General features: G+C 55.3%; 1 protein-coding gene across 2 annotated transcripts; it reads right to left on the minus strand.

The window, feature by feature from the left end:
- Window positions 1-3,165: 3,165 nt before the first annotated feature.
- LOC122174759 (cytochrome P450 2A13-like) lies at window positions 3,166-15,131 on the minus strand. Of its 2 annotated transcripts, none has more exons than XM_065571489.1 (9): window positions 14,830-15,127; window positions 14,132-14,294; window positions 11,989-12,138; window positions 11,105-11,265; window positions 10,093-10,269; window positions 9,443-9,584; window positions 6,943-7,130; window positions 5,452-5,593; window positions 3,166-4,050 (listed from the first exon to the last, which is right to left on the minus strand). In XM_065571489.1, exons 1-9 carry the CDS (start codon window positions 15,007-15,009, stop codon window positions 3,869-3,871), a joined length of 1,485 nt encoding a protein of 494 aa, XP_065427561.1. In that variant the 5' UTR covers window positions 15,010-15,127; the 3' UTR covers window positions 3,166-3,868. The 2 variants fall into 2 exon arrangements, with proteins under 2 accessions (XP_065427561.1, XP_065427562.1); XM_065571490.1 differs by lacking the exon at window positions 3,166-4,050 and adding an exon at window positions 4,783-5,077 and having other exon boundaries at window positions 14,830-15,131.
- Window positions 15,132-15,378: the final 247 nt, after the last annotated feature.

Below are 15,378 nucleotides of genomic sequence, written 5' to 3' on the forward strand. Positions count from 1 at the left end.
CACCCATCATCCATCCATCCATCCCCATTCACACCCATCAGCCATCCATCCTTCCCCATTCACACCCATCATCCATCCATCCATCCCCATTCACACCCATCAGCCATCCATCCTTCCCCATTCACACCCATCATCCATCCATCCTTCCCCATTCACACCCATCAGCCATCCATCCATCCATAGATTCATAGATTCTAGGACTGGAAGGGACCTCGAGAGGTCATCGAGTCCAGTCTCCTGCCCGCATGGCAGGACCAAATACTGTCTAGACCATCCCTGATAGACATTTATCTAACCTACTCTTAAATATCTCCAGAGATGAAGATGCCACAACCTCCCTAGGCAATTTATTCCAGTGTTTAACCACCCTGACAGTTAGGAACTTTTTCCTAATGTCCAACCTAAACCTCCCTTGCTGCAATTTAAGCCCATTAAGCCCATCCATCCATCCATCCATCCATCCATCCATCCATCCATCCATCCATCCATCCCCATTCACACCCATCATCCATCCCCATCATCCAACCATCCACATACAGAGCCATCTATCTACCCCCATTCACACCCATCATCCATCCATCCATCCATCCATCCATCCATCCATCCATATCCCCATACAGAGCCATCTATCTACCCCCTTCACACCCATCATTCATCCATCCATTGCTGTGAGACGGGAACAATGGCTCACCCGTCTCGCTCAACTCCCGGGCTTACAGGGTTCTTCGGGGAGCCAGGCGCCGACCGGTCCCTCAGACGCATCACCTGGAACTTTCTCCAAAGGCCCAATCCAGGAAAGACCCTTCGTTCAGAGCGCTGAACTGGCCCCCAATGGGATCTGAACCCAAAGGGTTGTTGCAAGGAGGAGGGAGGTACATTGTTCTTCCTCAGAGGACAGGACAAGAAGCAATGGGCTTAAATTGCAGCCCAGGGCGGTTTAGATTGGACATTAGGAAAAACTTCCTGACTGTCGGGGTGGTTAGACACTGGAATAAATTGCCTCGGGAGGTGGTGGAATCTCCATCATTGGGGATTTTTAAGAGCAGGTTAGACAAACACCTGTCAGGGATGATCAATACTGAGCCCTGCCATGAGCGGAGGGGACAGGACTAGACGACGTCTCTGGGTCCCTGCCTGTCCTACGAGTCTCTGATTCTGTGTGCTCTTGGGCTTTCCCTTTGTAGCGCTGGGCTCAAGCACACGCTTAAACGCTTTCCTGAATCGGGGCCTAAGGCTTGTGACCTTCGACATGGAGTTTCACAGGTGCCCCCAGAGCTGACCCCACGGCACTGGGTGAATTCTGCCCTTATGATCACCTACCACATGCGATGAGGGTTAATGATTGATGAAGGCGCACAGATAAGAAGGACAATGGCCCTTGGATCATTCCCCCGATGCCCTGCCCAGACCTCAGCCGAGATCAGGGCCCCATCGCGCCGGGCGCTGCCCAGACCCACAGTGAGAGACAGTCCCTGCCCCAAAGCGCTCCCAGTCTAACCAGATTCTCTTATGAAATTTCCACTTTCTTCCTGGGTTGGAATTGCTCCGATACGGTAATTCAGGTCACCGTCTGAGCCAATGGGGCCAGGGTAAAGGGGGCTTGAAGTGGAGGAAATGGCCCCTCAGAATTCCCCCTGCACGTAGGAGCTGTTGTAAGGGCCCTGCTCCCAACCCTTGGCCCAGGGGTCAGCTCAGGGGCGTGGCCAGAGCACACGGCACTGTGGCTAGGCTGTGCTCCCCAGGGCCCATAGGGGGCAGGAGGTGAGTTAGGGTAGCCCTGAGGTTGCTCTAACTAACACAGAGAGCTGCCAAGGGGAGCTTAAAGCCACTTTGACACCCTGCTCCTGCCCCAGCCGCAGGGATGGGGTAAATGTGTATGAGGCCACGGCCTTTAGGGGGTTTTGTTGTGATACAGCAGCAGCAGCGTCTGACCCTTTACTCTACTTCAGAGGTTTTCAACCTGCGGGCCGCAGCCCCCTGGGGGGGCCGCAGACTCTGTGTGAGATTTAACGGGGTCCGCACCTCCAGTTGAAATGGAAAACAGTTGAAAACCCCTGGCCCAGGGCCATGTGACAAGCGCATGATTTCGGCATCACAAATCCTCGTGATTTTCTGGGTCTCCACTGATGGATCACACCAGCTCTTCGTCCAGGCTGGCCAAAGGCCGGGCCGGCTGCTGCCAACACACGGGGAGAGAGCGGCCTGTCCCTGGGAGCGTTCATTGCCCTTTGCTAACGTGGCCGTGGAGCGGTCCCAGGCACCCGTTCAACGTGCGGGCCTGGGATCCATGGGGCTGATCCCCCCCTGCTCGTGCCCGGGGTCGGCTCTAGAGCCGGCGGATGGTTTTTCAGTGAATAGTGAGTTTGCCCCAGAAATGCAGAGTTGGGGGCAGCCAAACTGTCCATGAACGTGGGTCAAATTCAGTAAATAGTTTGGTCTGGGGAAAAAAATTAACCCCCCCCCCACCACCCCACCACCGACAAAACAGCTGTTGATCCTTTCCAAAGTCAGTGTTTTGCCTTTTCATTCTGTTGGGAAGTTTGTTTTTCCATGTTGGGTGGTTTTTTCTTGGTTTTTCATTCTGGTGAAAAAAATTCAGTTTCAGCTTGAAACAAACTGATATCCGTCCCCTCCACTCCCCCGCACTCACCTCTCGGCATCTCGCACACCAGGGACAAAGTGAGTGCAAAGCTGGACCCATCTGTAGCGTGTTACATTCCCTTTTGCACTGGTGAAAGTGACCCCCCCACCGACCGGGATCAGGGCCCTGTTGTGCTGGGTGAGAGCCTGTCCCTGCCCCGAAGAGCTCCCGGGCTGAAGAGAAAGAGACATGCCCAAGGTCACTGAGCAGGTCGGTAGCAGAACCAGGATTAAACCCCGGATCTCTGGATGCTCAAGACCGCACCCTTGCCTCTAGGCCACGCTGCCACCATTTCTAGCTGGTGAAGTTCAACAGAGACCCGGGCAAAGAGCGATGCATGCACTGCTCCCTCGCTACAGGGGGCAATGAAGAATGCCCCCTCCGAGCGGCATGTCCTTCCCTGGCCCCAGAGCAGTCACAATTTACCGCTGGTCGGTGTCAGCCATTGTCACCCACTCTCTGCCCGTTCCCCGCTCACCTGCTCCGGGGAGAGGCTCGTTAGCAATCAACAATCAGCGCTCCGCATAATTACTGGGGTCTGACCCACTCCAATTTATTAGCTAATCAGACGACAGCTAAGCCAGCTTCCATGGGTGTTAGCGCAGGAGTTAACTGAACAGCGTAGCTCAGAGACCAAAACCGTGAAACCGGCCCTGCAGCCGTGAGCTCGGAGCCGTCTGGTTCCCATAACCTGCCCGCCCCAGCCTGCTGCCCCCTTCGGTTCTCACTAGCGCGGCTCCGGACAAAGGCTCATCTTTGGAACATTTCCAAACCGAAATGTGACCGATTTCTCGCTGCAACGTCAAGGCTCTGATGCTTATTCAGTATCTCCTGGTCGGTTGCGGTTTGCATCCTGCTGACTCCATCAAGAGAGCAGAGCGCTGGCCTCGTGCGAGCAGCAAGGAGCTATTCCGCGGGATCCCGAAGCACCGCGCTGCTCTGGCTCACGGACTAGCTACGAGGCCTAGCAAGAGACCTTTGGAGCGGCCAGGGCCAAGCACGGGAGGTGGGGGGGATGTAAAGGTGTCGGGGAGCCGGGATTCCCTTGCGCAGCGGGGAGATACAAGCTATCAGCTAGCCCTATGTGGCACTTTCACACAGCCAGATCCCCCCATTGCCTCCTTTTGCTGACAGGGCCAGGTCTCCACCTAATAAAGGGTCTGGTTCCTTTGTGTTTCTCCCTCCCCAAGGCTGCCCCCAGAAATCCCGTCTGGCTCCGCGGGGCTGCTAGCGCGGGACCAGGCATATCTCGTAGCTGCGGGGCAGGGTGGCGAACCCGACCAGCTTCGGGGAGATGTCGATGTCTTTGGGCTCCACGGGGGAGCGGAAGCAGAAGTTCTGCAGGATGCTGGTGAGGAAGATGAAGAGTTCCATGCGCGCCAGCATCTCCCCAAAACAATACCTCTTCCCTAGGAGAGAAGACAAAGGAGGCGTCATGGCCCGGCCACAGCAGGGTGCCAGGGCAGGTGAGACTCTGGGAGGGGGTCTCACCCCTTGTCCAAACTCTGCCCCAATCTGGAGCTCTGGCGGTGACGATTGTTGGGGAAATTGGGCACCGTTCGTTTGAAGATCTGTAGAGGGGGCAGTTGCATGATGTTGCTGTGCTGGGAGGGGTTAATGAGGCAGATCTTTGAGCTCTCGACAGTCACTGACTTTGTGAAAGCAGCCGCCTGGATGCTCTGAGCCCTGCAGCTGGGCAAACAACAGGGGAGAAAAGTCCCCCTGATCTGTTCAGTGATCCTGACCCGGGACAGACTGCGAGGACACAGGAGGATGTAGCAATAACACGCTCGGGAGGGAGATATTACAATCTGCAATCATCGAGCCTGACCCCAGCACAGCAGGTGCAGGAGAATCTCACCCAGTGACTTCCGCTACTGAGCCCAGCGATCTGTGTTTAATTACAGCGTCTCTTCCGGAAAGGCAGCCGGCCTGGCTCTGCAGCGGGCAAGCGATGGGAGCTGTTCCAGGGGCTAAATCCCCCCAGTCTTAAACATTTGCACTTTATTTCTAGTTGGGATTTACCACCAAGCTTCAGCTTTTGGTCTTTGGCTCCCATTCTGCCTTTGCTAGATTAGGGACCCCCCGGCCATCAGATCCCTTCTCCCCCAGGCGGTGCCGATAGACCGGGATCAAATCACCCCTTAACCGCCACTCCACTGAGCTCCCGGAGTCTCTGTGCGGCGGGTTCCCCAGACCTCCAGTGCATCCTGTAGCTCTTCTCCGAACCCTTTCCAGCTGGTCAGCACCGTGTGCGAGGCGTGGACACCGGAACCAGACACGGTGTCCCAGTCCGGGCTCAGCAATGCTGCATTCAGAGCTAACGTCGCCTGTCTGCTCCTAGGCCACATTCCCCACGACGCCCTGGGCAGGAACCTGCCCGATCGCGCCACTGGGAGACTGGCATTCGCTGGAGTGAGGGGCAAACGACCGAGCCTGGTTTGGAGAAAAGGAACCGGCTACTCCTGTGGGATGGCACAGGTGATAATTACCCCAGGTGTGTCCGTCAGCCTCACCCGAGGTCAGAGTACCTTTGTGCTAGGCGCTGGACAGACCCGTGGAGAGAGACGGTCCCTGCCCCAAAGAGCTCACAAGGCCCCGATTCCCCACGGCGCTTCAGCGCACACCTACCCCGGAGTGTGTGTGAACAGCCCCCTTGACCCCAATGGAGTGACACTGATTTACACCGGCTGGGGATCTGGCCTCACAATTCTCCGTACGCAGGGTGAGGTCTAGCAGCGGGCGGCTGGGCCAGGCCCAGATCTCGCTGCTTGGGACGCTCGGAACCGAGCTCTGCGAGGGATTCGTACCTATTGAGAAGGGCACGAAGGCGTCGCTCTTCTTAAACTGGCCGTTCCCATCCAAGAAATGGCTGGGGTCGAAGGTGTCGGGGCTGCTGAACTGCGTGGGGTCATACAGCACGGATCCCAGCATCGGGTACACCTCCGTCCCCTGGGGGAAGAGAAGGCGACAAACAGCGATGATTAAACGCCGATAACCCACAGCGCGGATGTCGGGGCACAATTCAGGGTCGTCGTCAGCCACGGGAGGCATTTGCAATGCGAGCAAATATCAAAATTCAAGCGGCCAGGAGAGGCCAGAATCCAAGGTGTCTCCCAACACCCTCTGTTCTAGCTACTGCCCTCTGCTCCTCCCGGAGCCGAGAACGGAACCCAGGAGTCCGGACTCCTCGTTCTCATCACGGAACCACGCTGCCCCTGCACACAGCGATTGTCCAGTCTCGGACTATGAGCTCTGTGGGGCAGCGTCTTTGTGTTCTGTGCATTACAGCACCGAGCGCAGTGGGGTCTGGTCCATGACTGGGGCTCCTAGACACGCTGGGAAAACCCACAGTAAACACGGGACACCATGGGCCAGGTCCACAGCTGATGGACCTATGCTGATTAGTACCAGCTACCCAGACCCCGACCTAGATCAGGGCCCCGTCACGCCGGGCACTGCCCAGACCCCAACCGAGATCGGGGCCCCATCGGGCCGGGCGCTGCCCAGACCCCAACCGAGATCAGGGCCCCGTCACGCCAGGCACTGCCCAGACCCCAACCGAGATCAGGGCCCCGTCGCGCCGGGCGCTACCCAGACCCCAACCTAGATCAGGGCCCCGTCACGCCGGGCGCTACCCAGACCCCGACCTAGATCAGAGCCCCGTCACGCCAGGCGCTGCCCAGACCCCAACTGAGATCAGGGTCCCGTCGCGCCGGGCGCTGCCCAGACCCCAACCGAGATCGGGGCTCCCTCGGGCCGGGCGCTGCCCAGACCCCGACCTAGATCAGAGCCCCGTCACGCCAGGCGCTGCCCAAACCCCAACCGAGATCAGGGCCCCATCGGGCCGGGCGCTGCCCAGACCCCAACCGAGATCAGGGCCCCATCGTGCAAGGTGCTGCACAGACATAGTGAGAGATGCTCCCTGCCCCAAAGAGCTCCCTGTCTAAATACACAAACAAAAGCTCATTAACTGCATGTATGTTAATTTAACAGATGGGGAAACTGAGGCACAGAGTGATACCCAAGGTCACACGATGAGTCAGTGGCAGAGCTGGGAATTGGACCTAGACAGAGGGTGGGAGGGAAAGAGAGTCACTCGAGGTCCTGTAGCAGGGCTGGGAACAGAAAACAGGTCTCATAAGCCCCAGTCTGGTGCCCGGCCCGCTAGACCACACGACTTCCCAGAGGCAGGAGGAGAACCCAGGCATCCTGAGCTCCAGACCACCCCGCTGCCTGGGGCAATGCTCAGCCCTACACAGCCATGGGGTGGGGCGGGGGATAGACACCCCGGGGCCTACCTTGGGAATAGTGTATCCCCGGAACTGGGTGTCCCTGGTCACCCGGCGCGCCAGGCCCATGGGGATGACGTCGCAGAACCTCTGGAACTCGTGGATGACAGCATCGGTGTAGGGCATCTGGCTCCGGTCCTCCATGCTCGGGGCACGGTTCCGCCCGATCACCTGGTCGATCTCCTCGTGGATCTTTTCTGCAGAGACGTGAGCACAGCTCAAAGGGGGGCCCGTGCAAATCCGGATTGACCCCGGGGGAACCAAGATCCGGATCTGGCCCTGCCCCCACTGCCGTCAGGGGGTGACTCTGGATTAGCTCCGGGGGAACCGAGATCCGGATCTGGCCCTGCCCCCACTGCCGTCAGGGGGTGACTCTGGATTAGCCCCGGGGGAACCGAGATCCAGATCTGGCCCCTAGAATTGGAATCTGAAATAGCAACGCTGACCCGGCGTTCCCTGACCGTCGGCTTCCTTTGACTCACGACGGAGCGACACAGACAGGACACAAACTCGCTGCCGAGCTGTGACTGTCCGACCCCATCCGGAGCTGGCGTAAAGGGAGGAACCGCCGCTGCCCTCAGCAGAACCCGGCTGATTTACCCCAGCTGAGGATCCGGCCCTTTGCCTTTCCTTTGTCCCCCCGTGACGTTGCACTCCATATGATTTTATGGAAATACGCTAATGAGGGTGAATATAATGTAACTGGAATATTCTTTATGCAAAAGGTCTCTTGTAAGGTACCATTACAAAGATTATAATCTCCTGAGTGTGGTCATCCTATTTGTATAAATGTACCACTCATGTATCTGGGACTAGGAATATGAACTATAACTCTAAGGTCCTATTGTAATTATGCAAAGTGTGGGCCATTAATGGTGGTTTGGAATCTCGATGGCTCCCATTAACCAGGACAATTGACTGTGGATGGCTCTGTTTCTGGTCACTCAATAACAGACCTAAAAGGGGCAATTCTTCAACCAAAAAATTTCAGAAACAGACTCCAACGTGAAGCTGCAGAACTGGAATTAATTTGCAAACTGGATACCATCAGATTAGGCCTGAATAAAGACTGGGAGTGGCTGGGTCATTACAAAACCTAAACTTAATTTCCCCAATACTAATTTCCCCCTACTGTTACTCACACCTTCTTGTCAACTGTCTGTAATGGGCCACTCTCTTACCACTTCAAAAGTTATTTTTCCTCCCTTGGTATCCTGCTGTTAATTGATTTATCTCGTTAGACTGACCTCACACTTGGTAAAGCAACCCCCATCCTTTCATGTATTTATACCTGCTCCTGGATTTTTCACTTCATGCATCTGATGAAGTGGGCTGTAGCCCACGAAAGCTTATGCCAAATAAATGTGTTAATCTCTAAGGTGCCACAAGGACTCCTTTGTTTTTGTTGATACAGACTAACACGGCTGCTACTCTGAAATCTATTTTACTTGTAAGCCTTCCTGTGAGTCAGGCTGGGAAGATTGGAGGCCGGAGGTCTCACAGGACATGTGACCATGACACCTGGGACTGGAATCCATCTTAAACCTGGTGCTTTTCCATTGAGAAGGAGGGGTGGGGACCCAGAGAGAAAAGATTCCCGCCTTGTGCCAAAGCTATAAAAGGGGGTGGAACAGAACAAAGGGGGCTGCAGTCATGAGAAACCCCCTAGTTACCACCTGATCTGGAGCTAACAAGGACTGTACCGGGGAAAGGATTGGGCCCAGACTAGGAAGGAGTCTAGTCTGTGAAAGAAGCTTATTGGAACATCTCTGACGGTGAGATTTACCTGCATTCAGTTTCTTACTGTATTAGGCTTAGCTCAGTGGTTTGCGCATTGGTCTGCTAAACCCAGGGTTGTGAGTTCAGCCCTTGAGGGGACCACTTAGGGATCTGGGGCAAAATCAGTACTTGGTCCTGCTACTGAAGGCAGGGGGCTGGACTCGATGACCTTTCAAGGTCCCTTCCAGTTCTAGGAGATGGGATATCTCCATTAGTCTAATTTAACTTGCGTGTTTTGTTTTATTTTGCTTGGTGACTTACTTTGTTCTCTCTGTTATTACTTGGAACCACTTAAATCCTACTTTTTATACTTAATAAAATCACTTTTGCTTATAAATTAACCCAGAGTAAGTAATTAATTCCTGGGGGAGCAAACAGCTGTGCGTATCTCGCTATCAGTGTTATAGAGGGCGAACAATTTATGAGTTTACCCTGTATAAGCGTTATACCGGGTAAAACGGATTCACTTGGGGTTTGGATCCCATTGGGAGCTGGGTATCTGGGTGCTGGAGACAGGAGCACGTCTTAAGCTGTTTTCAGTTAATTCTGCAGCTTTGGGGCATGTGGTTCAGACCCTGGGTCTGTGTTGCAGCAGGCTGGCGTGTCTGGCTCCACCAGGCAGGGTTCTAGAGTCCCAGGGAAAAGGGGCTCAGAGGTGGTCTCAGCACATCAGGTGTCAGTCACAAGGGGGTCTCTATGACCCAACCCGTCACACCCCCTTTCCCGTTACCTTCGATCTCCGGGTATTTCAGCAGGAGCAGGAAGCCGTAGCGCAGGGTGGTGCTGACGGTCTCTGTCCCGGCGAAGAAGACGTTGAGCGCCGTCAGAACAATGTTCTTCAGGAAAAACTCGGAGGAAGGATTTTCCTTTTCCTTGAACAGAACGAGAGAGAAAAAATGCCAGGATGCTTGTGAGAACTCTGGGGATGTGTCTGGGAACGGAATCCGTCTGGGACTCCATTACACTGCACAGAAGCCAGGTCAGCGCCCATTAGTGTGGGGAGCTGCACGGACCCTGGCTGAAATCAGGGCCCCCGTTGGGGCGGGTGAGAGAGTGAGGGACAATCCCTGCTCCAAGGAGCTCACACTCTCCATCCAAATTGTATAGGTGGGGAAACTGAGGTACAACACAATGCCGTGATTTGACTAAGGCCACATGGGGGGTCAGTGGCAGAGTCCTGATCTCCTGAGATCCAGCCCAGTGCTTTCCTCAAAGCCCGTTGTTCTTCGCTATCTGTGGGGCTCGACTTCTCTGCCCCAGAAGGTTTGAGGCCTGAACTGACCCCGTTACCAGTTGAACCCCTGGTTACAATCAGGCCGTTTGGTCTCTCAGGCCTGATACTGACCACGCTGAGCTGTCCCCTCCGGCTACGGCCGGTACCTGCTGCATTTTGACCAGGAAGCAGTCGATGAAATCCCGAGGAGAGTTGGGGTCCAGGGTCTCCTGGTTTGCCTTCACCTTCCTCTCCATGAACTTCTCCAGCCCCTCCAGCTGCTTGAACGCTGCGCGCTGGGGGCCGGGCAGGTAGCGCATGGTGCCCGAGAACATCTCGTAGAGCTGGGTGGAATGGAGAGCAGAGAGCCCGTTGAACACGGGGTGGGTTGAGAGCCAATCTGTCTGTCCGTCTATATCCATCCCCATCCCACTGACCTATCTATATCTATCCCCACACACACCCTCTATCTATCTATCTATCTATCTATCTATCTATCTATCTATCTATCTATCTATCTATCTATCTATCCCCATCCACCCCATCTATCTATCTATCTATCTATCTATCTATCTATCTATCTATCTATCTATCTATCCCCATCCACCCCCTCTATCTATCTATCTATCTATCTATCTATCTATCTATCTATCTATCCCCATCCACCCATCTATCTATCTATCTATCTATCTATCTATCTATCTATCTATCTATCTATCTATCTATCCCCATCCACCCCATCTATCTATCTATCTATCTATCTATCTATCTATCTATCTATCTATCTATCTATCCCCATCCACCCCTCTATCTATCTATCTATCTATCTATCTATCTATCTATCTATCTATCTATCTATCCCCATCCACCCCATCTATCTATCTATCTATCTATCTATCTATCTATCTATCTATCTATCTATCTATCTATCTATCCCCATCCACCCCCTCTATCTATCTATCTATTTCCATTCACACTCTCTGTCCATCCCCCGACATTCCCCTGTATCTATTTCATACCCATCACTGCAGGTCCCAGGTTTTCCTCTTCGCTGCCCTCCCAGCGTTCTCGCATCCCCCTCCGCTCCCCTAGCTAACCAGCGCTCCCCCCGATCCCCGCAGCACTGTGCAGACATGTCTCAGGGCCGTGGGCCGTGGCCTGCCCCCCCCCCCGGCATACCTGCCCCCAGGCCGTGGCGGTGAAGCGGAAGCTCTCGGTGATCATGTGGAGCAGGGAGAGGAACTCCTTGTCCTCGTAGTCGAACCGGTCCCCGAAGACCACGGAGCTGATGACGTTGGACACCGTGCGGCTCAGGAAGTAGGTGGGGTCAAAGGGCAAACCTAGGGGGTACAACCAGCGTTGGGTGGGGCACAGGCGAGCCGGGGGGTTGTGCCACAGACCGTCTCTGTTGCCACAACCCCCGCGGTCCCTAGGGACCCCCTTCTCCCTGATCTTGCAGCCGCCACCTGCCACGCGGACACATGCCTGTAAGCTCCGCCCTGGGCAAAGGGGGCCACGAAGCCTAGAGGCGAACACTGGACTAGTTCTCCCCAGCCAGCAGTACCATCAGTGGCTCTGCCCCACTCTGGTTCCCAGGACCGGGGCATCTCAGCACCATCTTCACCCTGTTCCCGACCCCCCTTCTCGGCAGGACCAGGGGTCTGTCCTAGAGCCAGGAAGCGAACAGAGATCTCCTGAATGCCTCGCTCGAGCCCTGCCGGGATGACCCGTGCCTCAGTTTCCCTGCCCGCCTAATGGGATAATGCTCCCAACCTCCTTTGTAGACCACTCTGGGAGTGACAGACAAACCCTTCTCTGAAGTTAATTGGTGCGGGGTGGGGAGATGGCTGATTAACTGCCGCTGTGGGGCTGGCCCCATATTGACCCCAATGGAGCTCTGGGCGGTTCCCAGCAGCTGGGGGTCTGGCTCCATTGACCCCCAATGGAGCTCTGGGCGGTTCCCGCCATCTGGGGGTCTGGCTCCATTGACCCCAATGGAGCTCTGGGCGGTTCCCGCCAGCTGGGGTCTGGCCCCCGACTCCCTGGCCCCGGCACCGACAAACCTTTCGTGCCCCGCAAGGCTTCCAGCAGGAAATGAGCCTCCTCCTGGATCCGCTCCTCGATGCCTCGCTTCCCCACCCCGAAGTTCCTCAGCGTGGTGATGGAGAACCGGCGCAGCTGCTTCGCCCGCTCCCCGTTGCTGAAGGCCACTCCTGGGGCGGGCAAAAGAGCAGAAGGAACCAGAAGACTGGAAGATAGCTAATGTGACGCCAATTTTTTAAAAGGGTTCTAGAGGTGATCCTGGCAATTACAGGCCAGTAGGCCTGACTTCAGTACCGGGCAAACTGCTTGAAACTATAGTAGAGAACAAAATTGTCAGACACATAGAGGAACATAATTTGTTCGGGAAAAGTCAACATATTTTTTGTAAAGGGAAATCATGCCTCACCAATCTACTAGAATTCTTTGAGGGGGTCAACAAGCATGTGGACAAGGGGGATCCAGTGAATGTAGTGACTTAGATTTTCAGAAAGCCTTTAACAAGGTCCCTCACCAAAGGCTCTTATGTAAATAAAGCTGTCACGGGATAAGAGGGAGGGTCCTCTCATGGATCAGTAACTGGTTAAAAGATAGGAAACAAAGGGCAGGAATAAATGGTCAGTTTTCAGAATGGAGCGAGGTAAATAGTGGTGTCCCCCAGGGGTCTGTACTGGGCCCAGTCCCATTCAACATATTCATCAATGATCTGGAAAAAGGGGTAAACAGTGAGGTGGCAAAATTTGCAGATGATACAAAACTACTCAAGATAGTTAAGTCCCAGGCAGACTGCAAAGAGTTACAAAAGGATCTGTCAAAACTGGGTGACTGGGCAACAAAATGGCAGATGAAATTCAGTGTTGATAAATGCAAAGTAATGCACATTGGAAAACATAATCCCAACTAGACATATAAAATGATGGGTCTAAATGAGCTGTTACCACTCAAGAAAGATCTTGGAGTCACTGTGGAGAGTTCTCTGAAAACAACCACTCAATGTGCACCGGCAGCCAAAAAAGCTAACAGAATGCTGGGAATCATTAAGAAAGGGAGAGATAATAGGACAGAAAATATCATGTTGCCTCTATATAAATCCATGGTACGCCCACATCTTGAATACTGTGTGCAGATGTGGTCTCCTCATCTCAAAAACAATATATTGGAATTGGAAAAGGTTCAGAGAAGGGCAGCAGAAATGATTGGGGGCATAGAACAGCTGCCGTACGAGGAGAGATGAATAAGACTGGGACTTTTCAGCTTGGAAAAGAGACGACTAAGGGGCGATATGCTAGAGGGCTATAAAATCATGACTGGTGTGGAGAAAGTAAATCAGGAAATGTTATTTACTCCATCTCATAACACAAGAACAAGGGGTCACTCAATGACATTAATAGGCAGTAGGTTTAAAACTAACTAAAGGAAGTATTTCTTCACACAACGCACAGTCAACCTGTGGAACTCCTTGCCAGAGGATGTTGTGAAGGCCAAGATGATAACAGGGTTCAAAAAGAACTAGATCAGTTCACGGAGGACAGGTCCATCAATGGCTATTAGCCAGGAGGGGCAGGGAGGGTGTCCTAGCCTCTGTTTGCCAGGAGCTGGGAATGGGCGACAGGGGATGGATCACTTGGTGATTCCCTGTTCTGTTCACTCCCTCTGGGGCACCTGGCATTGCCCACGGTCGGATGACAGGACACTGGGCTCGATGGACCTTTGGTCTGACCCGGTCTGGCCGCTCTGATGTTCTTATGAGGACTGAAAAGTTGACCACCCCTGAGTTTTGAAAGTTTATGGAGGTTTTTTCCTTTTGGGGGCAGGGCGGGAAGCAAGTGCAAAATGCCAAATGAAATGCTGAGAGGGGGATATTTTAAAATGATGTCACCGCCCCCCCCCCATCTAAATGAGAATCCCTCCCCCCAACTGAGTTTGGACCCGCCCCACAGATCGATGACTGAACTGAGACGCGCCCTGGCCCCAGCCTGGCGGGGCGGAGCGGTGGATCTGTCTCCCAGGATCTAACCGCATAAAGACAGCTATTTTCGGGATTGCTGGGAACGGCCCAGCCAGCCCCTGCCCCAGGACGAGGTGGGAATTGAGTGACTCTGCCCCGGCCGGGACCTGCCCCCTCTGCGCCCCCCGGCTCGCTCCCCTCCCACGGACGCCACTGACCGTAGCCCTGGGCGATCGTGTCGAAGGTGGCTTGTTCCCCGCGCCCGCTGAAGGCCTCGGCCTGGTCCAGCAGGGCCTCCTTCACCGCCTGGTAGCCGCACAGCACCACCACCCGCCGGGGGCCCAGGTGGAGGGTGTAGACGGGGCCGTAGCGCTCGCTGATCTGAGACGGAGACGCCGTGTGGGCCGGGGGGAAGGAGCGTCAGGGACACACAGACACATGCCCTGCCCCTCCTCGCCCCCCACAGAGCACCCCTTCCCTGCCCGTCCCCTGCTCCCCCATCCCCATCCCCTGCCTTTCCCCTCCCTGCCACCCAGCCCCCCACCTAGGGTGACCAGACAGCAACTGTGAAAAAATGGGACAGGGGGTGGGGGGTAATAGGAGCCTATATAAGAAAAAGTCCCCCAAACCAGGACTGTCCCTATAAAAGCAGGACATCTGGTCACCCTACCCCCACCCCCCAGCACAGCCTGCCCTTCGCCCCTCCCCGCAGACACACCAATCCCCATCCCCCCCCATCCCGCACTGCCCCTCCCCGACACCCCCCCCCCCGGCCCAGAGATACCTGGAGTCACAGAAACTCAATCAAGCGCCTAAAGGCTGAGCCGGTCGGCGGCTCTGAGGGGGCGTTGGTGGGAGCTGGAGACCCCTCGAGGGGTCAGGGCTGCCCGGGACATCCCGGGACGGGGCCACCCACCTTCATCAGCGACTTGCGCATGTCACGGAGCTCCACCTGCAGCAGGTTCCCGAGGAGGGGCAGCGGGGGGGGCCCCGGGGGCATTGCCCCCCGGCCCTGCATTTGCCGCCAGGTGGAGAGGAGCAGGAGGTAGGACAGGCAGATGACCAGGACCAGGGCGATGGCTCCCAGGAGATCCATGGCGGGCTGGGAGCCTCTTGCGCTCCGCTGCCCTTCTCCGCGCTGCAGCACTGCCGGCAGCTATATACCCGCCCAGTCCGCCTGGCATCTGCCTCTTGCACAACCCGCTTGTGCAACTGTGGTCTGGCTGCCCTCCACCCCCGGGGGGGCGGGAGAACAAGGGGTTCAGGGCTCCCGGAGCACAAGGGCTGCAGTTTGTCCGTCCTCCCGTCGGGCCACTCCCATCTTGACCAAATATGGGGGCTCGGGGGCTGGCGGGGATATTGGACACCCGAGTCCGGAAACGCTTCAGCCAAGGGCATTGGACTGGACATTGGGGCAACCAGGGAAGGGGAAGCCGGTGGAATTCAATCCGAGAAGGCAAAGGGC

This window comes from Chrysemys picta, chromosome 17 (genome assembly GCF_011386835.1).
Source record: "Chrysemys picta bellii isolate R12L10 chromosome 17, ASM1138683v2, whole genome shotgun sequence".
In the NCBI taxonomy this organism is placed as follows: domain Eukaryota; kingdom Metazoa; phylum Chordata; order Testudines; family Emydidae; genus Chrysemys; species Chrysemys picta.

Excerpts from the sequence above, each read along its gene's own strand:
- LOC122174759 (XM_065571489.1), bottom strand. The coding sequence starts at position 15,009 with ATGGATCTCCTGGGAGCCATCGCCCTGGTCCTGGTCATCTGCCTGTCC. Across the intron at positions 10,270-11,104 it reads CCGCCACGGCCTGGGGGCAG|CTCTACGAGATGTTCTCGGG; the intron begins GTATGCCGGGGG and ends CATTCCACCCAG. Across the intron at positions 5,594-6,942 it reads GGGGATACACTATTCCCAAG|GGGACGGAGGTGTACCCGAT; the intron begins GTAGGCCCCGGG and ends CTCTTCCCCCAG.